The following is a 24,574-nucleotide window of genomic DNA, read 5'->3' on the forward strand; positions in this document are numbered from 1 at the left end:
TGCAAATTTACTCCCTCATCATACTATGTTATTATAAACTCTCTTTTTTTACAATATTTTTTGTTATTGTTAATTCTACTTTAATTTTCAATTACTTATTTATATTTTTCTTCACAAATCAACTTAATTTTTAAAAAAAATGTTCAAGAAGGTCATGGAAATATATGGTAATATGTTGGTTTTTTCTTCTTTTATAATGGTCTTTTAATCAGCTCACGAGGTTGTCTTATTATATCATCTCTATGGTATATCTAATTTTTTCTAACCCAAAATTTTCTATGGTTTCACTCTCTCAACAATGGTATTGTAATTTGTGGATATCTAAAAATTGACCATCTCTAAAATGCTAGCTAACATCTAAGAGTTATAATGGCTACAGTTTATGCACCTAGAGGATTATTAAAACTTATTTGGCTCCTTGTTATCTCTTTATCACATCATTTTTCTTGTCTTTGAAGATGGCTCTAAGGTTCAAAATGGCATATATGGCTAGGTTAACATTAATATGAATGATCAATCTATTGTTATTTGATCTTCTCCTATATTGTGTGTCGTCTCCTAAACATTAGGATTTTAAGGAGGAGCTTCATCGTTGTTCTTCAGATCTTCATTACTTTTGTGAGTATCGGTTATACCTTTAGATTTTTATTGAGAGTATTAACATATATCAGTTTCCCTTATGCACTTCAATGGATATTTGTGGTCCTTTGATGGCTTTTATTCTTATTTTCACCTTTGTTGTAAGTATTCGTAGCTCTATCATTATCCTTTGTAGATTTACCTTCAGCATGTGCATGTATATAACTTTATTTTTCTCTTTGTGCATCTTAACTTGGTTTTCAGGGTTTCTGACTCTAATCTTTTTCTTCTCTTTCTATAAGGCTCTTAAGGTGAATTTAAATGAGATCATTAAGATTCAAGTTTTTTATTATGGGGTGGGGGTGAATGCTCTAAAAAGGTGTTCTAGGTTAGTTGGGGTTTTATTTGTTTACCTAAGGAGGATGGTGGTTTAGGGGTTAAGCATTGTGGGTTGTTCAATCCTGCTTTGTTAAGCAAGTGGAAGTGACAGATCTTAATTGACAATTCTTCTTTGTGTTATGAGCTAATATCTTATAGGTACAGTAATGTGAAAAAGGTGGTTTTAGGTGGGCTTTACTTGAGAGGGAACGCGTCTTTGGGTGCCATTGGGAAACCCGTGGCAAATTCATATCTTTTTAATTGGTTTTATTCTTCCATTTCTTGAAAGTTTGGAAATGGGAGGTATTAGATTTTTGGAGACACCATTGGATTGGATATTCATCCTTATACGTCTTATTTACTTCTATGTTTCGGTTAAGAAGTCGGGGTGATCTTAATGTGGATTATGCGGGGGTTTGGATCAACGACTCTTGGGAGTGGGATATTGGTTTTAATAAAGAGGATTGAAGTGCCGACAATGCTTTGTTGTTGGAAGATTTAATCCAAATTTTGAATGAGGTGAAACCAAAGTCTCAAGAAGAGGACCGTTTTGTGTGGTAGAGGGACAAAAATGGTTTTTCGGTCAAAAATTGTTACAAGAGGATTTCCTTAGTCTAGCACTTTTGTGCCATATTTGGATCATCTTAGGATTCAAGCTTTAGCTTGTTTATGGAAATTAAAAGTTCCTAGCAAAATCCTTATTTTTGGTTGGCGGTTAATTTTAAACAAGTTTCTTATTAGAATGGAGTTGGCCAAGCGAAAAATTATTGAAGGGGTTCACAATGTGGTTTGTCCCCTTTAGTTTTTGGAAGAGGAAGATATAGAGGATTTGTTGGGTTCTTGTTATTTTTCTAATCTTATTTGGAACAATATTTGTATGTGGTTTGGAATAGGTGTTTCCTTTCTTACGGGTTCTTTATTGGATATGCTTTAAGGTTTAAATTCTTCCATCTCTTTTTGTTTTTTATTGCTTTTTGTTGGTCCACTTGATCTTGTAGGAATGTTATCCTTTTTAAAGGTAGCATTCTAAGAAACTTGAATGTTTTGAGCTTGATTAAATTACTAGCTTGGGAGTCGTTCAATGTTTTTTATAGAAAAGGGAATAACATCTCTTCGTCAGATTGGTGTATAAATCTCGAGGCTCATTGGGTGTAGGTTGCATTATTATTGGGTTGGAATTTGGTGTTTAGTTGGTAAATTTGTTTTGTTTACTTTAGTTTCCTTGGTTGTAAAAGGGTGAGCACTACTTGAGCATCTTTTTAATTTCAAGTCGTCCTTTTATATATATATATATATATATATATATATATATATATATATATATATATAAGATAACTGTTGTAAGGGTGACATTTCCCTATCTGATGTCATTGGTTCGATATCATCATAGAATACCATTCCAACTGTCTCTGCTTCATTACTCCATATTCTTGGACCAAGATACAAGATTTGGACCGGGTAGGAACATCATACAAATTCAAAATTAGATTTTAAGAAAACTAATAAAACACACTTAAAAGCTAAAAGTGAGGAGCTCAAATGCCGAAATAGGAGAGAAAAAATTGATCTAGAAGTTGGAATTGAAGTTGATGTAACGAATTGATAGAAGACGATACATCACAGTTCAAACATTTTGGTATTTAATGCAATTTAGTATGGTCAAGGTCTTTAAAGAACTCATTCTCTTCTCTTGTTTAAAACATCAGTTGTTATCTCTTCTCTCTGTTTTCTAAAAACTCTTTTTATCTGTTCACCACCTAAGATAACCTTACAAACTAAATTAGGTATGGAGAACCAGTTGGTTGTTATCGTTGAAGGTCGGGTTAACTTTGAAGAAAGGTTGGAGAATCTAGCCCTTGCTAACCAATATATGGTTTCGAGTTTTGGATGGGATGAGTACTTTGATATGCTTTGTGATCCTACTTACTCGAACCTGGTTGTTGAATTCTGGGTGAATGCATTTATCCAAGTGCATAATCAGAAAGAAGTCATTTGTTATACAGTATCTGGTATTCCTATCGCCGTCTCTCGAAATAATATTGCAGAGGCAATAGGATGTGAGGACCATGGAATTCCTCCAAATATTATGTCATGGGAACAACATCCCCCTTTCTGCACCATCTTCAATGATTCATCTGACATTTCAAAAGCCTTCAATTTTTCACATACGACATTATTCTGGTATCAAATTCTGGACACAAACTTTTTGCCAAAGAACAAGAATATAGATATCTTAGATAGCTATGAAAGAAACTTTCTTCTTCTACATGTCAACAAAGCTGCAAAGGTCAATGTCCCCTATGTTTTCTTTGAGTATCTAAAGAAGACTCTTCTATCCTTCCTAGAAGAAAAGAAATTTTTTATTCCTTATGGAAGAGTCATCTCTAAACTATTCATGCAACAAAGAGTTGTGAAAACTAAGGCTGAGGTGGATTCTATAGTCTGGGGTCATCAACTAGAGCTACCAAGAGTCTGAATAGTCTCTAACATTGCCCCTTTCAAGGTCATGGCGGTCACTCCTAATGGATCTTATGTGTAATTTGGTTGTGTGCACGCGTACACCGTTTGGTCTACATGAAACATCAAGTGTGATTGTATTGTGTTATCTTATGATTATCAAACTTGTTGGTTTTCCTTCCATGTTTTTTTATGGATAATTGGGTTATATTTTGTATAATCGTATCATTTAATATGTTTTTTTTGACCTTTTGATAAAATTAACTACCAATTACTATACGATAGTTACACACCAAATACACATAACAGTTTTTTCCAAATAACTAAAAAATAATGATATGTTACATTTGGATTTAACATACCTCTGTAATCTGGATATGTACAACTGAATTGAGCTAACATATGACTTGAGCAATCTTATATTCACATTCTCCTTCTTCATAAGTTGACTTCATCTCTAATCAACATGCTGCATACTCGTCTACGCTGTTTCAAAAATGCAACAAAACTTAAGTGATTCTCAATTTCAACTAATAGGCTCAGTGTGATAATTTAGCATTGTTTTTGAAATTGATATTGAACTCCAAATCTAAATTCACCGTTTTAACACAAAAAAACAAACATTTTGCTTTGAGAAAAAAATTCAATTAGACTCAATTTACACTTCATATTACAACAATTCCAATACTTTCTTGATGACTAACATTTACATGTTTATCATTATATTGGATAAAATTATAATTAGAAATAACAAGCTTCAGTTGAGTTTAAAAAGTTGATATTATTTAACTCAAATACACAGCTTGGCTATACAAAAATAGTTCTAACAGTTAATGTACAAGAGCTTATCTCAAATTTACAGTTTATCATATTATCTCTTTGCATCTCATTCTGAACACTGAATATTTTGGTAGAGTTGAACAGTATCATCTGATGCAAGCCCTTAAGTGGGATAACCTTCATGAATTAACTCTATTTTGTTTACCCAGGCAAGTCCTTATTCAATATGTGTTTTCGAGTTCAAACACTCTGAGTATACTGTTTACAGCCATTACTTAACTGCAGGTTATTTGAAGAATAAATCATCAAAATAATTTACAATAATACACAACCACAACTTAAATTTGAATAATATCACAATATCAATTCCCCTAAAAACAAACAAATCAATTGAAACCCTGAAGATTCAATTAAATTAATATTATTTCACTATCTACCAATTCAACTCAAATGTATTTTTTTTATGAATTTATGAATTTCATAAAATATAAACCTTATTCCCCAATTCCATATTTCATGCTTAAGAATTGAATCAACTTCAACTTAAAATACAAACCATAATCCTCAAATCACATAGCAGCTTCAAATTAAAATACTAACCTCCATCGCCAACTCAACTTCAACTAAACATACAAAATTAATATCCAATTCCATAATTTATGCAAATTAACTCAAAGAAACTTGATTTTGGAAAATGTAAAGAATGAGATGGATACGAACAACTACTTGTGAAAAAAGAAGGCGTCATTCTACTGTAAATCTTGGGGAAACAACAGTACAACGAAGAGGGAAATTTTTTGATACCCTTAGTTGAGGATTAGGGGTGGAAATAGGTTGGACCGAGCTAGGCTTTGCCAAGCCTGAGCCTGACCTGTCAAAAAAACTGAAGCCTGAACTTGGCCTATAGCCTGTCGTAGGCTTATTTTTAGGCTTGAGTATGGCCTTATCGAAGGCCCGATTAGCCTGTTAGCCTACATAAAAGCCTATTTGTTTTAAACATATGTAGATAAGCAATTAAAATAATATTTAAATAGAATAACTAACTGAAAAACCAAGAGACTAAAAATTTGTTTGTATTTACTTATTTTAACTTACCTATTAGCATAAGTTCTGTGAGACTATTTGTTTAAAAGAACTTATGAAAACAATGTTTATCACATGTTCTCATCTTATTTTCACAAGGTCTTCAAGATAATCAAATTTTATTTATGTATTTTAATTCAAAGTACAAAACATAACATAATGATAATAAAAAATTATTCATATTTATTTAAATAGGCCAGCCTGATAGGCTTAAAAGGTTTTTTTAGGGCATGAGGCCTAGCCTTTTTAACTATATAGGCTTATAAAAAAGCCTAGACCTTTTCTATTTAAAAAAAATGTGGCCTGAGTCTATAGGCCCCTGTTATCGGCCTGACCTATTTACACCCCATATTGAGGATGAATATGATGGATAATAGTTAGTTGATAACAAAGTGAATGATGAATCGAAACAAATATGAATTCGGTCTGCATGAAAGGAAGATGAATGATAAGAAGAAGAAGAAGAAGAAGAAGAAGAGAAAGATAAAGAAGGAGGCCAACTTTCGAAATGTGTATTTAAGATTTAAGGATTTCAATTCAGAATTGATTTGGTCAAATAATTTATTTTTCTAAATTAATACTAAATTTATGAAGGACTTATATGTAATAAATAAAAGTTTCATATAAAATAATGATGTGACAGTTATGGTTGATTTAATTAATGATGTGACACTTAGAATTTATAGTAGTGTGTTTTAATTGACCAATTAAAATGATTGCACAAAAAAATTAAAATACCAAGTTCATCATAGCAGCTCCCTTTAAACAAGTTTAAAGCGATTCTAGCCCAAACTAAAAATAAAATTCAGCTATTACTTTTAATATAATACTAAAAGAATGGTGTCATATCATAAAAAAAAATTGGTGTCATATTATAAAAAACAAAAATGCTATTCTTACACCAATTCTTACACCTACACCGTATGTACGGACAATATTGTTCATGTACGGACGATACTGTTCATGTACGGACGAATACTATTCATGTACGGACGGATACTATTCATGTACGGATATTTATTTTTAATATCTGGACGTGCATTAACCAACTTCATTACTGCATTAACCAAATTTTTACACTGCATTAACCAAGTTTGATGACTGCTAAAAATTATTTTTAATACCTAAATGTTGCATTAACCAACTTTATTACTGCATTAACCAAGTTTTTACACAGCATTAACCAAGTTTGGTGACTGCTAAAAATTATTTTTAATACCTGGATGTTGCATTAACCAACTTCAGTACTGCATTAACCAAGTTTTTACACTGCATTAACCAAATACGGTGAACAGTGTTTGGTGTAAGTATTTGGTGTAATAAATGGTGTAAGAATAACAATACTCTATTAAAAAAAATCGGTGGTGTATTTGTTTAGGATCTATATGCAAGTTATGAGCGGAGAAGTTTTTAAAAATAACTTTTTCAAAAATATAGAGAGATTATTTTAAATTTTTTTTTAATAAAACTATTTTGTTTTAATAATATTATAAATTTGTCATTAATGCAAACTATATAATTTTTCTTGTATATCTCTTTTTTCAATTTCCAAATAAAAAATCAAAACTTCTCAAATTTATTTAAATTTTGCAGTTTTTAAATCTTTTTAATTAAAAATAATTTTATTTTCAAATTAAAAAAATTATAAAATAAAATCAAACCAACTCTGTTTCCCAATTTAGAGAATATTGTTTTATTAATAAAACAAAATTCTTAAAACCCTCTTCATTTAAATCTCTCTATTCGTTTTCTCCCTCCAAATTCTCAAACAAAATCCTCTGATTGTTGGGATTACGATTCATCCCTTTCATCTTCCAGAATGGATCCTTACCAGAAACCTAAATGGACTCGTGTTTGGGAATCGAAGCGAGTTGAAGATATGGAATTAAGTGACTTCTCTATGTATGATGATGACATTGAGCCTTTCATGTTTTCATGCACGCGCTTTGTGTACAAGAATAAGGCGCAGATCATAAAAGATGAACAAATCAAAGTCGCCATGGATGAATATGAAGAGCGCCTTCGCAACCTAAGTGTACGCATCAGTCTCCTTTTTCTTTCACTTTTAGTTATCTTTCAGTTTCTTGTTTCACTAAATTTGCATTTCAATTTTGATTTTGACAACGCAGGCCTTCAATGCCATCGCTCCTCCAGAAATCGCAGGTTTGTGTGGCGGTGCCGTACCCCTTTCTGTAACCGATGATCGTCGCGTTAGTCTCATCCCCCTCTGCATGCTTGCCTTAGACAAGTACAATTCTGAGAATCAGGTCCGAAACTACTAGTATACTATGTTTACTCATTCATTCGTTCATGGATTAACTAATTATTCTATTGATTCAGGGTGCAATTTTTGTGCTTACTGATGTTGTAAACACAACCTGGAAACCTAGCGGTGTGTATTCAATTAACTTTCAAGCACAAGATATTTCCTCAAACACCTCTGCTACAACTTTCCAGGCCAAAGTTTTGAAAAAGAGGGTTGGACCTCATCAGGTCTTGTCGTGTGCCATTCAAACCTAATACATGGTGAGTCTAGCAATTGCTCAAAGACATATTATGAGTTTCTTTCTATTTTTTAATTGATTACTTTATTTCAATTTCATGGTTTCTCTGCAATTTTCTTAATTAAACTTGTTAGAACCATGGATTTAAATTGCGGCTGCGTGTGTTGCGATAGCAGTCAATGTGATTCTTGCGATATGCATTGTGGTTGTTGTGGTGTGAATTTTAATTGGAAAGTGTTTGAAATATACCGTTAAAAATCACTTGATGTTGTGACTTTTAATGGCGTCCGGATACATGGTTCTAAAGTGATTTCTGATGACGGCCTGATGCATGGTTTTAATTTTTAATTCACATTGCAATATTATGGTCCGATGCGGTTCGGAAGTGAAATTTAAAACCATTTTGGACCTAATTATTTCAATTTGATTTAAAAAATAATCTTCTGTTTCTTTGATTTTGCCTTGGTGATACACATTACACACTTTTCTCTCCTGGTTTTGGTGTCTACTGTTTATTTTCTTGTCATTTTACTTGATTGAATATAATATTGATACACATTCTTGTCATATGTTTAATTGAATTTAATGGTTAGACTTTGGACTGTGATTGACACTGCTATAAACTAATCTTGCATGTATGTTTGAAATTGAATAATGTTGATATCTCGCACTATCACTTAAACTTCCTCTGAAACTCTGAAGCCAAGTTCCCATCTATACTGACCAGTTCTATCATTTTTATATTCAGGCTGTCTTGGAGTAAGTGTGGATCGGTTGCAGTCAATTTCAGCCCTATTCATCACCATCGGATACATTTCACGGTCAAGTATCAAGTTTATTACTTTTGTATTTTGTACAGTGTAGAGACATTCCACATAAATGGTATAGGGGATAAATGATTATCTTCGTAGGCCTCACTCTAGCTAAATGAACTTGATTGAATATAATATGGATACACATTCTTGTCATTTTGTTTAATTGAATCTAATGGTTACACTTTGCACTGTGATTGGCACTCCTATAAACTAATATTGTATGTTTGGAATAATGTTGATATCTCGTTCTATCACTTTAACTATCATATTTCTAAAGCCAATTCCCATCTATTCCGATGTTATCTTTATTCCATTGTTGTATTTCTCTATTAATTTGTAACCTTATCTCTTTTGGGAAGATAAATTTCCAAGAGTTTGAGCAAATAAAATAAAGCAGAATAAGTGTTTTAATAGTTACATGTACCAGTTCTATCATTTTTATATCTAATAAACACAACCATACAATTAATAATTCCACGCGTTTCTAGATAGAAGACGTTCTCTCTCTCTCTAAAAACTTTTTGTGACTAATTCCATTCTCTCTAGGGTTATGGCCTCATACCTAGTCTTTTCTGATATACCTCTTCATATCTCATTGATTTTTTTCCTTTTTCTTAGGCTATGTTTGGGAGTTTGGAGGGGAAGGGAGGGAAGGGCTTTGAAAAATAGGAAGAATTGGGTGAAAAGGGTAAAAAGATTTTGGGTAGGAGGGTTTTGGAGGGTTTGAGTTTATTCATAACAACAAAAACCCCATAAAACGGGGAACTAAAAAATTGTATTGTAGGAGAGTTTTGGAGGGTTTTGGAGGGTTTTGAAGGGTTTACATAAATTTTCAAAATATGATTTAGGTTGTTATAGTATTTTGAAAATTAAAAATTTATTAATGATAATGACTTTTTTATCATTCTAAACAAAATCATTTTTTCAAAAAATGTCAAATATTTTCCTATATTTTTTTAAAATTTTATTTTTGGAAGCCTCCCCCTCCCCTCCCCTCCAAACTCCCAAACATAGCCTTAAGGTTTTCCCTGTTTTTGTTTTAGCCCTCTCAGATCTATTCATTGTTTTCAATCGGAATCTTAGTGAGTGTCTCACTCTAAATGGAGAAATGGAAACATATTCCATTAACAAAGGAAGAAGATGAGGTTAGGCGGTGGTGGATGAAGTTAGAGAAGAGGTTTTCCAAAGAACCTTACTTGGAAAACTTTGGACAAAAAATACCTTCACACACAAGTGTTCACGAATGCTATTATCGGTGCGTGGTGACGAAAGAACCCAGTGGAAACCCAGGAACTCAACAAAAACTTGTTCCTATTTAGGTTTTCGGCGAAGAGAAATTTAGAATTGATGTTGAGAAATGGACCATGGAGTTTTTATAGAAACCTGTTGGTGTTGAAACGAGTGCCTGGGGAAGAACAACCATCGGGTTTATACATGTACTTTAGTACTTCGTTCTGGGTAAGGATTTACGATCTTCCGCTCATTCACAGATCCGAAGCTATGTAAAGGAAGATTGGTAACATTTTGGGGACCTTTGAGGAAATAGACTCAAACGATTTTCATATAAACAGACTCTTCCTTCGTATCAATATCATGGTGGATTTGAAGCAACCTTAAGGGGGACAATGGTTCGATACAAGGAGAAAAGTCATAGGGTGTTTTCAAGAACGAAAGACTTTTCACTTTCTGCTTTGTCTATGGTAGGTTGGGGCATCAATTAAAAGACCGTGACTTGGGTGTTTTCAAATAAGAAAGACTTCCCACTTTCCACTATTTAATGTAGATATTTTAACCCCATTCATAAGTCAATTCACTTGTTGGGTTAAATTCTCTATTGAGTTATGACTTCCAGTTGAATATCTAGTCAAATTTAGCTTTGCATTGTATTTGGAAATCAAACATTTAAAGTAATATTCAAGTCTTTGTGTCGAGGCTATCCTTAAATGTCTGCAAACAAGGGACGAGTTGGCTAAGCGGAAAGTTGTTTCAGGTGAACATAATCTTGTTTGTCCGCTTTGTTTTAGTGCAGAGGAATCTCACTGTTATCTGTTTCTTCAATGCTCTATTGTAATATATGGTTGGTATTCTATATTAGATTGCGCTGGTTTGTGTAGGTTTAGTCCTTGAATTGATATTTATGATCATCGACTACTTTTTGACTCTAGTATGCAAGGAAAATCAAAGAAGAACTTGCGAATTCTCATTTAGCATGTTGTTGTTAGGGCGTTGTGGCTGATTAAAAATGACACTAATCTTTAATAGTGTCTGTAATATTATTTTGGTGGCTAAGACATTAGCTTGAAAATTATTCGGAGCTAGATTTAAGGATCATCTTCTTTGTACCAAGAAATATTAGGCAAAAATATTTCTTGTACTTACCTTTCATATTAGGGTTGAACTCTTTTGTACTCGTTTTGATATAATATTTGCTTTAAAAAAGTAGTTCCAAAACACAATTTCTAATTGTATTCAGCCACTAAATTAAACAACATATAATTTTATAAAGATTAAGAGAAATTCTTTGGCCACCTCCCTATCTTCTAGTCCACCTCTGGTGAAAACCCCATTATACCCCTGACTTCGAAAATGAACTTCCGAAATGCATGAAAAAGGTGTTTCCGGAAGTTCATCTCCGAAAGCGCCTTTTTTTTTGAAAAAAATGTCTTATTTCGGAAGTTCATTTCCGAAACTACAATTTCGGAAATGAACTTCCGAAATAAAACGCGTTCTGCAGATTAAGCAGAACTCTCCCCCTCCCCCAAATCATTTACCCTAATCATCATCAAACACTTCCATAGGCGAAATTTCTGCAGAAGCAAGTGTGAAGTAGCCAAACTCTTCTTCCAAACTCAACCAAACTCATCATTAAACACTAATTGGTAAGTTTAACATTGTTTTTTCAAGTTTTAGATCTATTTGATTAAACTATATTAGGGTGTTTAGAATCTGAAAAAATGACATTAAGATAGCTTAGTACTGATATTAGGATGTTTAGTAGGCAAAAAAATGGATTTGGTTTAGGTTTTTGGGTCTGCCATTGGAGGTTGCAGAGAAGCTCTGCGTGGGGGTGTTTCGGAAGTTCATTTCCGAAAACACCTCCATCCCAGTTTTCGGAAATGAACTTCCGAACTGTACCAGAAGTTCATTTTTTTTTGTTTTTTCATTTGTCTCGCATATTAATCGATTTCGATTGTTTACAAGATCATGTCAGACCAGCCAGCACGCATCAGACAGGGGAGAGAGTCCCAGACTGCGTCGGCTAGACGCGAGCGGGCGGCAGCGCAGCTGGCGTCGACCCAGAGACGGGGGCAGGGACGGGGACGCCGTGTCCGCGTTCCACGGGACTTGGTGGAGAGTTCATCTGCTTCAGGCTCTAGGAGTAGGCTGGCTCGGGTATCTTCTTCCCGCCAGCGAGAGGAGGAGGATGAGGATGAGGAGGAGGAGGAGGTCATACCGGATGTTGACCCTCCAGTCGGGGAGGAGGAGGAGCAGGAGGAGCAGGAGGTGGATAGCTTTCCGGGAGGGCCTTTTGACACTTCCCTGCTGATTCACTACCAGGATCACGTCGCTCGGCGGATCTGGGAGGGAGAGGTATTTTTTTTAACTTAGCCGTTTATTTGTCACCATTTTTTATAATTTTACCGTTTATTTCTCGCTTATTTGTTTTTTTTTAACAGGAGAGAGAGCCATTGAAAATGGTGAACCACTCCAGGAAGATTTTCGGTCTGTTTAAACCAGCAGCTCAGTGGTTTAACGACCACGTGCGAGGTTCAGGACTTAGCGGGCTCTGCATGACCGGGTACACCACCATCAGCACCGGCATGCAGGGGGCATTTGTGGAGCGCTGGCACAAGGAGACGTCATCTTTCCACCTGCCGGTTGGGGAGATGACGATCACCTTGCACGACGTGCAGTGTCTTCTCCACCTGCCGATTAGGGGGCCGCTGTTGACCCACTCCAAGATCCAGAGGGTGGAGGCCATTGAGTGGATGACGCTCTACTTGGGCATGGAGCACGAGGTTGCTCACTATGAGTGCGCCACGACTTCTGGGCCTCATGTCCGGTTCACCACACTGAGCACTTACTTTGAGCATCATCTGGACGCGGCTGCCGAGGCTGAGGGTGCGGATAACGAGCTGTTCACACACTATCACCGCGACTGCGCTCTCCGGTGCTGGTACATGCATGTGGTAGGCGCTGCATGCTTTGTGGACAAGAGCGCCAGGTACGTCGACGTGACCTACCTCCGCTATTTCATGGACCTGGATACCGTTCACCAGTGGAACTGGGGGGCAGCTACTCTGGCATATCTCTATCAGAAGCTGAATGAGGCCTCCAACTGGAGGACGAGGCAGCTGGTCGGATCCTGCACTCTGCTTACGGTACGTTTGATTTTAACACATTCTCGTATTTATTTATTTATTTATGTTTCGTATTTATTTTTAATACATTATCGTATTTGTGTTTCAGAGCTGGATCATCTCCTACTTCTCCCGCATCCACGGCTTCCACATCGATCCTGCGTACGTTGACGCTATGCCCAGGGCCGCCAGATACGCCCTCCAGAGGGGGAACGATGCGGTGGGACCATACCGCCTGTACCTGGACCGCACGATGCACGACGACGTCACCTGGAGGCCGTTCGCCGACTATGCTCAGGTTGTCCCCTACGACGGGGTTGCTCTATATTCAGGCTGATTGGCATGCGGGACCGGCATCATGGTCTGGTATCTCCCGGAGCGGTGCATGCGGCAGTTTGGGTTCGTGCAGATCATACCCAGGTCACCCTTCGAGGCTGCTCCTGACACAGTGACCAGAGTGCAGCTCACTGCCATATGGGAGGAGTGACAGCATCATGTGGTACCGGAGGAGTACCGTCGCATGCGGGTCACCCAGGACTGGCACAGTGTGGAGGGGTACGTCACATGGTTCTACCGGGTGTCCCATCCTCTCTTGAGACCCGACGTTCCCGGCGCTCCTAGGCCAGCACACGAGGAGATCCTGGAGAACCGGCAGGCGGAGGATGACCACGCCATTGATCTCCTTCCGATCTGCCAGCGGATAGAGATGCTTGGGCGGGACGCGTTGGATCGAGGTGTCATTCATCAGGGCGGACCAGAGGCAGTCGCCGTGATGGAGATCATCGTCACTGATGCGGGCCGTGCGGCGGGGTACAGGCGGCAGAGGAGGGGCCAGGGTGAGCGGGTTAGGCACACCCAGTAGTGGTGGGGTTTATTCATTTTTTGATTTTGGATTGTATATTTAGCACACTATTTTTATTTATTTCGGTTTGTATATAATATTTTCATATTAGTATTTTTTTTTTGTTTATTTATCATATTAGTGTTTTCAGTCTATCTATTGTTTATTTTATTTGTCGGTAACGTTTAATTAAAATGCGGTTGCGTTTAAGAAAAAACATAAAAAAAACACAGTTTCTGCATAATTCGGAAATGAACTTCCGAATTCACCCCCCATGAGGTGTTTTCGGATGTTCATCTCCGAACGCACCCCCCATGAGGTGTTTTCGGAGATGAACTTCCGAATCAAGGAAATTTTTTTAAAAAAAAAAAGCGCTTCGGAAGTTCATTTCCGAAGCAGGGGTAGTTTGGGAATTTCGCTGGGGGTGACCCCCCATAGGGAGGTGGGTAAAGAAATTTTCAAGATTAATAACCCCTTCTTTCTTTGTTTCTGACACCCTCCTTCCTAGCTATACAAAGAGTACCCTCACTAGCTACGTCGATTCTCTAGCAGTTGTTTGTATTTATCCAGTAAATTGCACATCATAAAGAAAGAAAGAAATGTAATCTCTCTATAGCTAGAGAGAAGAAAGTGAAATCAATGATTTTTCATCTTTCTCCAAATTGGCTTGCGTACAAAATATTTAAAGTGAAACCCTACATATGTTAAACAACACAAAGCTGCTCAAGATTTCTTCTCTTTGATTTGAACCTAGCTAGCTTCCCACGTATGGTACGCACATGCATTGTTTTACATTATATACATTATAGAGCTTTTAAGAGATAAAAAACAAAGAGAAGTGTTGGAATTCCTAAATGTTCGAATTTCGAAGTATCTATTCGTAATTGTAATTTATAACTTCAAAAAATAGTTATTATAATTTAATTTCAAAGTATCATAATAAGGAAATCTAAGTCTTGTATATATCCTAGTTGGTTGACCCACTTCTAAAATTATGAAGTAACGAAATCAAATAAATAAAAAACAAACGAAAGAGAGAATGAGAAAAGAAAATAAAAATTGGAAAAAGAGAGAAATGAATTGAAAGATAAGGGAGATAATTAATTTATAATTAAATAGAAAGAAAGTGGTAAGGGAAGTTGAAAACCGAAGTTGAAGATAATAAAATAAAATGAATATAAGAAATGACTAAAACGACATCTGTTTTGACTCCAAAAGTTACTTCAATGACTTAACAACTTTAATATATAAGATATATAAGATAAGATATATATATATATATATATATATATATATATATATATATATATATATATATATATATATATATATATATATATATATATATATATATATATATATATATATATATATATATATATATATATATATATATATATATATATATATATATATATATATATATATAAGATGCGGCCAACACAGCCATGGGTGCAAGAGACGAAGGCTGTGAAGGCAAACTGGGCCATTGTGTTGGAGGTGCAGGTAGTTGGCTATGCTGGTAACTCAACTCAAGTAGTGGCCTAGAGCTCCAAGGTTGCTACACTGGTAATTGTCATTGACTGGATGTTGAAGTATTATAGGTTTAGCCAACTGAACCTTAATTAGGAGGAGAAGTTAATAAGTTATGGGAATTTGGTGCCAAAGAATAAAAGTACAGAACAATATGGTCTTCTTCTGTTTGAGGGTGTGATTTGCAGGCCATGCTTGGTTAATTTGTAGTGAAGCTTATCTCTAACTTATACACAATAATATTAAATATCTTCTTTCAATTTAGTATATTCATTGGCTCATAGTGAGGTAGGTGCCTTCATTTCGCACACACCTCTGGCACTTTCTGGTTCAAGTAAAAAGGAACTACTGTTGTATTATTCACGAACACCACACCTCTCAACAAAAGCGTGTCCGGTGTCCAACAGTGTTGGCATGGCATGACATCCATGAACATTCAGTTTACTCTTTTTTTTTTCTTTAAATTATTATCTATGTTGACATATCAGAGTCCGTATAGTGTCAAATAACAGTGTCAGTACAAACAACAAAAATGAGTTATTTAACAACAAATTCCAATCTCTTTTGAAACTTAGTATTGCCATTGCCAGGCCCAATGCTGGTTTCTAATATTTGCCAAGAATGAAAAAAAAAAGGCTGAAGCACATTCCAAATACCATAATCAAGTAGAATATAAAAAAAAATATAACCAAAGTTAAATATGTAAGCATGCATAGCACTACTGTTGCAACATTATTACCATGGTGTATGCGTTACTTATGTAGGCTTAATAGCACATGACTGGACGACAGGCTGTCCTCCATAACAGGGCAACTTGACAAAAACATAGGCCTGGAAAGTTACAAGAGGGCCGTATGGATATTTTGCTTGAAAGGTGATAAAATAATTAGTCCCAGCAACACCTTGATGGGTTGACTTGAGAATGTCAACAAACACAAAATTGGTACCCTAGATAAGAAGAAATAATAATAATCAGTGTTGTAAGTTTCCAATAAATAAACATATAGTATAGTGGTGGTAAGTTTCGAACCTCCTCGGTGTTGTACTTGTCTAACGCAAGGTTGCAGAGGGGAATGAGATAACTGCGAACTTCATCAGTTATGTGAAGGGGGTAGATACAGCCGGTTAGACCTGCAAATTGTGGAGGTTCGATAGCATCGAATCGCTGTCCAGAATCAAAATTAAGAGATTAGAATATTATTAAGGGTACGAAAGGAACAATAGAGAGAAAGAAACCGTACACTTAGGTTACGAGATCGCTCTCGATACTCAGCATAGACCCTTTCTTCGTCGTCCCTTTCCATCGATCCAAACATGATAGAAGGAATCACAATTCAGCAAAGACCAATATTTGCTTTTAACAATTCGACACACGCGTTGACTGCAATAGGTTTTGATTTATCTTTCCAGAACTCAATTTTGACTTTATTTTCCGTTTGTTATGTGGTCTCATGGTATAAGTAGAGTTGTCAAAATGGACTAGTCCTTATGGGCTAGGATTTGGCTAATATGCATAAGGATTTTCCTTATGCACCATGCATAAACCAACATAAGCCATTGGATCATGTTTTTAATCCAGTATTGAGTATTAAATATTGAGTGGTGAGTATTGAGTATTGAGTAATAACAATTGATATCTAGAATTTGATCCAATGATCCAAGGGTCCATAATAATCTATGCACGGTGCATAGATTTTTATCCATGCACGGTAACTGCACCCATATGGGCCGGTCCGCCAGGCCCGAAAAATCATAGGGCTTAGGCCTTAAGATTAGAGCCCATATTTTTCAGGGCCTTTTTAGCCCAGTCCTGAAAAGCCCACTACCCATTAGGGCTAGTCCATATGGGGCATGGGTAGTCCATCAGGCCCACATAATTATAAGGTTTAAAAAAAATATATTAATATTTATATTATCTTACTTCAAAATAGCATATTGATTTTTCTCACTTCACTAAATTTTATCTCTATTTTATTCAATCTTTCTCTTTTGAATATTATACATTTATATAATCAACATTTTTTCATCATATTATATTAATTTTTCTCTTATAATAAATATTCAAGTTTTATTATATACAATTTAGACATATATTGTATTTAGAAACATATTATAGTATTTATAAGAGATAATATAGTACTTAAAAAATGTATTATGTTTAAAATAATATAATTTTTAATTTTATTTATAATAAATATTATAGAGTTTTTATTTTAATTTTTTTAAATAAAAAAGCCCATTTAGGGTCGGGTAGCCCGAAGCCCATCTAGAGTCGGGCTCGGGTAGTAAATCTCGAGCCCATATTATACCGGGCCTTTTTGGCCCAGCCCTAAAAAGTCTAGAGCCCACTAGGGCCGGCCCGTTTACGGCCGGGTAGCCCATATTAACAGCTCTAGGTATATGTTATCAATAAAATGTATTTAATTAACTCATCAAAAAGAAATTGTTAATAATTCTTTTTGAGAAAATAGATTGTATACTGACAGTGTAAATTATTTTACATTGTCAATGAAAACCGTATTCCATCAAGTCATTTTAAATATATAATTGGATACTTTAAATATTTTAATTTGTGAATATGTAATCATTCTTTACAGGGATGTAATACCATTAAACTCATTATTTTTTGAATTATTATCCTATTTATTCCTTCCATATGAGTCGAATATGAAAAACTAAGTAGAAAGTAGAAACGCACAAATTTATTTAGAATACAATGATTTTCCATTTTTTTTAGTTTCTTATTTAAAAGGTAACTGAATGCGTTTTCGATGTTAAAGTTAGAAGAGTAATTCCTCTCGTAGTCGTTTCCGCTCTTCTTTGTTTAGAAGCAAAACATGCTCTATTCCTTGATAGGAGAGGGAAAAGTATTAGGCCGGCCAGTACCAAAATGATGATGAAGAAGTCTGAGGTGGGTAGGTGGGAATCCGAGGATGAAACTTCTGTTCCTTGAACAATGCTAACGAGTGCCTCAGGAACATTGGTTAAGAGTTTAAAATGATATATTTTGTTTATTAAATACTTGTATTAAATGCGTTGGAAATATATTCTAATGAAAATTAAAATAATTGACTTTTCTAAGAAATAAAAGGTACAATATATTTTTCTTGAAAATACTTGTATTCAATGCGTTGGAGGTTTAAATTATTGATTCATTTAAAGAATATATTCTATATTTAGAATCCTTAATTACGGGTGCCCCTGGGACACTCGTTAGCATGACCCTTATTTCTTTTTTCATTTTTTTCAATTAAAGTAAGTTGTTATTATAGATTTCACATCATTTTTTAAAATTTTATTTTTTAATATTTAAAATTATAATTAACATTAAATTTTTTAGAAAATCCAATTAATTATTTTAAAATGTTTCAATCAATTTAATTTACACTTTATGATAAAAATCTGGGCCGAGGAAAGATGAAATATGATATCCACGGTCAATGTCAAATAATTTTATACAGACGTCCAATCACGTGGATTTCTTCAAATCTTATTTATTTTAAAATTAATTTAATAACTGTGGTGTACTGAAGATTTTTTATTAGATTAGTTAGGTGTGAGAATAGGCCAAATCAACTAACAGGGTTTACGGCATGACCTACACATGCTCAGGTCAAGTCAGGTCAGACTTTTTGAAATAGAAAGGGCGTAGGTTTTTTCATAAACATATTCAGTTAAAAATGATAGGTTATAGGCCATAAAAAAGATTTTTAAACCTACCGGATCTACCTATTTAAATAAATATGAATGAATGTATTATTATTATTATTATTATTATTATTATTATTATTATTATTATATAGTATTTGTATTTTGAATTAAAAAAAAACTAGGTTTTCTTGAAAAAGTTATGATAATAAGCTGAAAAAATCTTATGAACAATGTCAATAGTTGTTTTCATAAGTTCTCTCAAACAAATAGTATCGCAAAACGAAAAAAAATTCAAATAACCATGTTTAAAAAATAATTTACACCAAAAACCATGTTTTCGGCAAAATTACGCATATGACCAGGTTTTAGAGGTGCCCTCCACATAGGAGCCACCTCTAGTGGCGCCAATGCCCATTTGTCTATAACATATGCGCCACCCAGGGTGGCTTCAATGACCATTTTATTCTTTTAAGCCACCTAGGGTGGCGCCAACATGCAATTTCCTTTTTTTTTTTAATTGTTTCTATACTATTTTTTTTTAATTTTGTTATTTATTTATAAAATTGTTTTTATTTTAAAGTATTAAAAAATATATATATATATATATATATATATATATATATATATATATATATATATATATATATATATATATATATATATATATTAAATTGCAACAGATAAGATCAGTGAATCAGCTAACTCGAAAACATGTAGTTCATTCATTACTTAAAAGTTACATAGAAAATAACCAATAGAAAAAGATAAAGTAAAACATCTAAGAAATCACCACGGTTAAATCAATGTCATTAGGTCCATGCATCATTTGAATGGCATCAATGTCGTATTCCACGTTATCCCAGAAAGTTATCGTTGCTCCAGTCACAACATCGGCCATTGTTTTAAGCCTCTTGATGGTTCTTATCTGTTCGCCGACTTCGTACTCCCCCTCTAAAAATCTCAGGAGAGTTCTCTTGAGTTGCTCGACCGAAGAGATATTCCAAAACATAACCGGCATGGGAGGTTTGACGGCGGAGAATATGACATGTCTGGTCCTTCTGCGATACTCCGGTTCAGGTTCGGCACGCCATGTTGATCTCCGGGGCGGCAACTCTGTTGTCCGGTGACATCCATCTGGCCTAATGGTTGTCCGGCGAGGCATGGTTGTGTTTGTGTGATTGTTTGGTATTTGGAGTTTGTGTATCTGTGTGTAAACTCAACCATAGGAGCCCCTAATTTATAATAGTAGTGGGTAGAAAAAAGTAATGATGTTGCGTACTGTTTACAAGCACGCCTAACATGTATGATAAATGTAGACACACTGATCAATGACTAACTTGATGGGACTAGACGAAAGCATGCGTATTTGACTGTCCAAAATAAAGAGTGGCAGTATGGGCCATGAAGACAATTTCACAACGAGACAAAGACATAACTAGTTGATTTAATAAAGGATAATACAAATACATAACCAATAGAAATACAAATACAAATACAAATACAAATACTAATACAAATACAAAAACATTATCAATAAAAATACAGATACAAAATACAAATGACATACAACTAATTGTTGGTGGAATTTGATCCACGGTTAGGACAGGTATTTTTATTGTGCCCGACTTCACGACATATGCTACACTTTTGTACCATTTTCTCATGATCCATCTCGGTTGTGATCCGGGTGCTGTTCGGGCGACCTCTTTTCTTTCTCCGCATGTTATCGTTATGCCAAACCACGTCCCCTTCATACGCAGGCCAATAATCCTCCTTTGCCATCACTTGAAATGAGTTGTTGTACACCCCGAGCAAGGTATCCGCCTTGTAAATGGGAGATAAAAGTGCTAACGGATCTTGATGCGCATACGAACATGCTGCAATTACATGAGAGCATGGCATCCGAAAGGCTTGAGACTTTCCACAATCGCACCACCCTTCATCTATAAGAACCCTGTATTGTTGTCTCGGAAGGCCCTCGTTATGGTCAATCGTTTCTTTAACACTGAAGGTCCGGTTGAATCGATCGAAATATGTCACAATGTGGCTGTTGGCTTTGGCAGATTGCTCTTTCATGAATTTGACGCATGTTTCGCTCCATAATTGTCCGGATTCTATAACTGCATTCCAACGCTCACCTCTTCTTGCGAAAAGAGAAGCCATCCTATAGTATGTTGCTTCCACCAAGGCAGTAATCGGAAGGTATCTGATGCCCTTAAACACCCCGTTCATAGACTCCACAAGATTCGTAGTCATGTGCCCCCATCGCTTCTCGTTGTCGTATGATCTGGTCCATTTCTCTCTAGCAAGATTGTCTACCCATCTGCCTGCATATGGATTTGCCGCTACAATTTCATGTCGATAATATTGGAACGTCGGTTGAGTCAACGCATATCTAGCATTGACAAGAGTCTTCCGAAGAGCCCTGTCCTTTATCTCCCGCATGAAATTTTGTGCAATGTGTCGAATACAGTAAACATGCGTTGATGTTGGGTTTTGCCACCCGTTTGCTGGATTGTTGTACGCACTCTCGATAGCAGCATGTCTGTCTGAAATCAAGCAAAGTCCAGGTTGGGGGGCAACGTGTGTCCGAAGATTTCTGAGAAAGAAACCCCAACCTACAGCAGTTTCTCCTTCCACAAGAGTGAACGCAACAGGAAAGATGTTACTATTTCCGTCTTGAGCCACAGCCATCAACATGGTGCCTTTATATTTTCCGTACAACTAAGTTCCATCTATTTGAAGAATTGGTTTGCAATATGAAAATCCTTGTACACATGGGCGGAAAGCCCAGAAGAGCCTGTGGAATATCACATTTCCTTGAAGGGATGTTCCGTCTGGAGATTGCGCCAGAAGGGTCTCTAAAATAGTAACGGTTCCAGGAGCAAAAATTTGAAGCGCATATAAGAAATGTGGGAGTCGTTTGTACGAATCCTCCCAATTTCCATACACAACTTCGATCGCTTTGGTCTCGCCAGCCACGCCTTTCTATAAGACGGAGTGTAGTTGTATGTTGCAACGATATGAAAGATTATCGTTTTCACCTTTAACGATGGATCTTTTTCAACTAGAGGCAAGATTTCTTGACAAATAATGTCATAACTTAGCTTACGGTGATCTTGTGAAACATTTGTGTTAACACATGTGTGATCTTGGGAAATATATCCTATAACCCATGAATCACTTCTCTTCCTGTATGATGCATGCAACCTGAATCCACAATCAGTGTTTCCACAATAAATTTTGTACCTTTCGACATTGGCGCGATCAACTCTAAAATCAACATTGTTTGCCATATGAAATCTTTTTATGGCCATGATACATGCCTCCTTAGACCGAAATCTGTCTCCTACTTTTAACCGTTGATCTGTTTGAGTGTATGGATCATAGAAAATATCAGTCGATGGTTCGTCATCCCCTTCAAAATTCAAGTTCCTCATGTGCGCTGGAGGCATATGCACTTGATCTCGTGGTACAACAACTTCCGGTTCATCTTCACTTTCCTCGTTGACCAAGTTATCAACTTCTATTTCCGGTGCTTCTTCTTCTTCATCTACAACGCCGACCTCTGCTTGCTCGTCTCCAAGTGTATCAATGACTTGTGACTCAACCATTTGTGTGGGTTCAACTTCTGGTAGAGTAACATACAATTCTATGCAGTCGTAACCAGAATACTCATGATTGGCAAACATATTCTGCATGTCTTCATCGTCTTTGATCTCAACTTGGATAAACTTGACCGAGTTGTCCCCACGAAGAAATTGATATTGGTAAAAAATCTGGGATACACCACCCATTGCAAGCTTCGTCTCTAATCTCCCTTTGAAGTAACTGAAATTTGCTTTTCTGCTTAAACAAAATCGTTTAACCTCGGTGTTTCTAAACAGAAAACCAACTTCTTCGTTGTCATATGTCTCGCCAAAAACATGAGCATTGATAATGTACTGTGGAGGGGCCATTGTTGAGTGGGTAAAGAGTGTTATTTCAGTTGTGAAATGAGATGTGTAATGAGTTGTGTTATTTTCCACATTAGAGGTATGCTTTTATCATCACAAACTTACTGTATTGAGTTGAGATCATTATGACACTGGTGAACTGCTGCACAGTCGACTTGACCAGACTCCATCACACTGAGAAGTGCATACTGTACAATCACATGCGAATAAAGTTGATGGAAAATGAATGCCTGAATCTTCACAAACGTACTGAGTTGATTTGAGGTGTGCTTGACACTAGTGAACTGCAACTTTGCCGACTTGACCAGACACAACCATACTGAGCAGTGCACATTGTACAATCACATGCGAAGACTGTATGCTAATTATTTTCGGTGAAACAACAGCTAGAAAACCCTAAACCCTAAAAATACAAAAAATAACATAGAAAACCCTAACCCTAATTTTTGAAAGAAAAAAAAAGGGTTGCATGTTGGCGCCACCTGGGGTGGCGCATTAGTACAAAATTCATCAGAATGGCGCCACCTCGGGTGGCGCATTAGTGCATTTTGTTTTTTTTTTGTTTTTTTTTTTGCCCTAATTTTGTCTAGTGGTCCCCACTGCCAAAACCCTAATCTAATCCGCCAGCATGTGATCTACCTGCATCAAAATACTCTATGCATGCATGCTTAGACAATTCAGCACCGAACACGGGATGCAGGCCTAGTCTATCCTGCCAGAAACAATTAATGCATGCATGCTTAGACAATTCAGCACAAAACACGGGAATGCATGTGAACCCATCTTTATCACTTTGATATCTGTATCACATGCATGCTCACCACTTGGCCATCATGCACTAAACATCAGCAACCACCACCCCTCTATAAATACTCTCATAGAATACTTTCTTCTCACCAACATATCTTCTTCTTCTTCAGAAAACCACTTTGCATTTTCAAATCCGCAGAAAAGTTAAAAAGTTCTTGAAAATGGCCCAACAACTTCTTACCATGGGTGAAACACACAGAGGAACTAGAGCAAATTTGGCGACATTTGTAAGTTCATACTTATTTATTTCTAAACATCTATGCGTATATGACATCCAGTTTAATCGATTTATTTGTGGTTCTTAGGTTGTTGACCGATTCCGTACACGGTCTCACGCTTATGTTGAACCCGACGAGAGGATTATTCCGAATCTTCAAGCATGTGGCTTCGGACATATAATAAAAATGCACAACAACACCATAGACAGAAAATTCATCCTTGCCTTACAAGAGAGATGGAGGCCTGAAACCCACACGTTTCATCTTCCAATAGGTGAGTGTATTGTTACTCTAGAAGATGTTTATATGTTGCTTGGTCTGCCTATTGATGGCAAGGCTGTTAATGGACCTGTTCAACATGCTAATTCACTGTGTGAGAGAGTGTTAGGAAGAGATCTAGTTGTGCCTACTCAAGGTTCAAGAGGCCAGGGTATCAGTCTGGCCTCCCTTAGAGCTTATTATGATGAACTCGTCTTGATGGACAACTCTACCGAGGAGCATGTTTGGTTAATGACTAAGGTCTATATAATGCTGATGTTTGGTAACCTTTTATTCCCGGAGTCGACAGGTAACACTGTCAACTTTTTTTATTTAAGTAAATTTGATAC

General features: G+C 35.9%; 3 protein-coding genes across 3 annotated transcripts; 1 reads left to right on the forward strand and 2 right to left on the reverse strand.

The window, feature by feature from the left end:
- Nucleotides 1-9,696: 9,696 nt before the first annotated feature.
- LOC131642666 (uncharacterized) lies at nt 9,697-15,940 on the forward strand. The gene is made up of 4 exons (XM_058912887.1): nt 9,697-9,773; nt 11,953-12,187; nt 12,274-12,380; nt 15,820-15,940. The coding sequence occupies exons 1-4, from the start codon at nt 9,697-9,699 to the stop codon at nt 15,938-15,940; spliced, it is 540 nt and encodes a 179-aa protein (XP_058768870.1).
- LOC131642663 (uncharacterized) lies at nt 15,263-16,779 on the reverse strand. The gene is made up of 3 exons (XM_058912883.1): nt 16,573-16,779; nt 16,362-16,496; nt 15,263-16,279 (listed from the first exon to the last, which is right to left on the reverse strand). The coding sequence occupies exons 1-3, from the start codon at nt 16,645-16,647 to the stop codon at nt 16,088-16,090; spliced, it is 402 nt and encodes a 133-aa protein (XP_058768866.1). The 5' UTR covers nt 16,648-16,779; the 3' UTR covers nt 15,263-16,087.
- A 5,064-nt stretch (nt 16,780-21,843) lies between these two features.
- LOC131642667 (uncharacterized) lies at nt 21,844-22,941 on the reverse strand. The gene has a single exon (XM_058912888.1). It carries the CDS (start codon nt 22,939-22,941, stop codon nt 21,844-21,846), a length of 1,098 nt encoding a protein of 365 aa, XP_058768871.1.
- Between the last annotated feature and the right edge of the window lie 1,633 nt (nt 22,942-24,574).

The sequence above is a fragment of the Vicia villosa genome, unplaced genomic scaffold (assembly GCF_029867415.1).
Source record: "Vicia villosa cultivar HV-30 ecotype Madison, WI unplaced genomic scaffold, Vvil1.0 ctg.005559F_1_1, whole genome shotgun sequence".
NCBI lineage: Eukaryota > Viridiplantae > Streptophyta > Magnoliopsida > Fabales > Fabaceae > Vicia > Vicia villosa.

Excerpts from the sequence above, each read along its gene's own strand:
- LOC131642666 (XM_058912887.1), top strand. The coding sequence starts at position 9,697 with ATGGAGAAATGGAAACATATTCCATTAACAAAGGAAGAAGATGAGGTT. Across the intron at positions 9,774-11,952 it reads TGGATGAAGTTAGAGAAGAG|TTCATCTGCTTCAGGCTCTA; the intron begins GTTTTCCAAAGA and ends CTTGGTGGAGAG. Across the intron at positions 12,381-15,819 it reads CGAGGTTCAGGACTTAGCGG|AGTCCGTATAGTGTCAAATA; the intron begins GCTCTGCATGAC and ends TTGACATATCAG.
- LOC131642663 (XM_058912883.1), bottom strand. The coding sequence starts at position 16,647 with ATGTTTGGATCGATGGAAAGGGACGACGAAGAAAGGGTCTATGCTGAG. Across the intron at positions 16,497-16,572 it reads AGCGATCTCGTAACCTAAGT|CGATTCGATGCTATCGAACC; the intron begins GTACGGTTTCTT and ends GATTCTGGACAG. Across the intron at positions 16,280-16,361 it reads ACAAGTACAACACCGAGGAG|GGTACCAATTTTGTGTTTGT; the intron begins GTTCGAAACTTA and ends CTTCTTATCTAG.
- LOC131642667 (XM_058912888.1), bottom strand. The coding sequence starts at position 22,941 with ATGGCCCCTCCACAGTACATTATCAATGCTCATGTTTTTGGCGAGACA.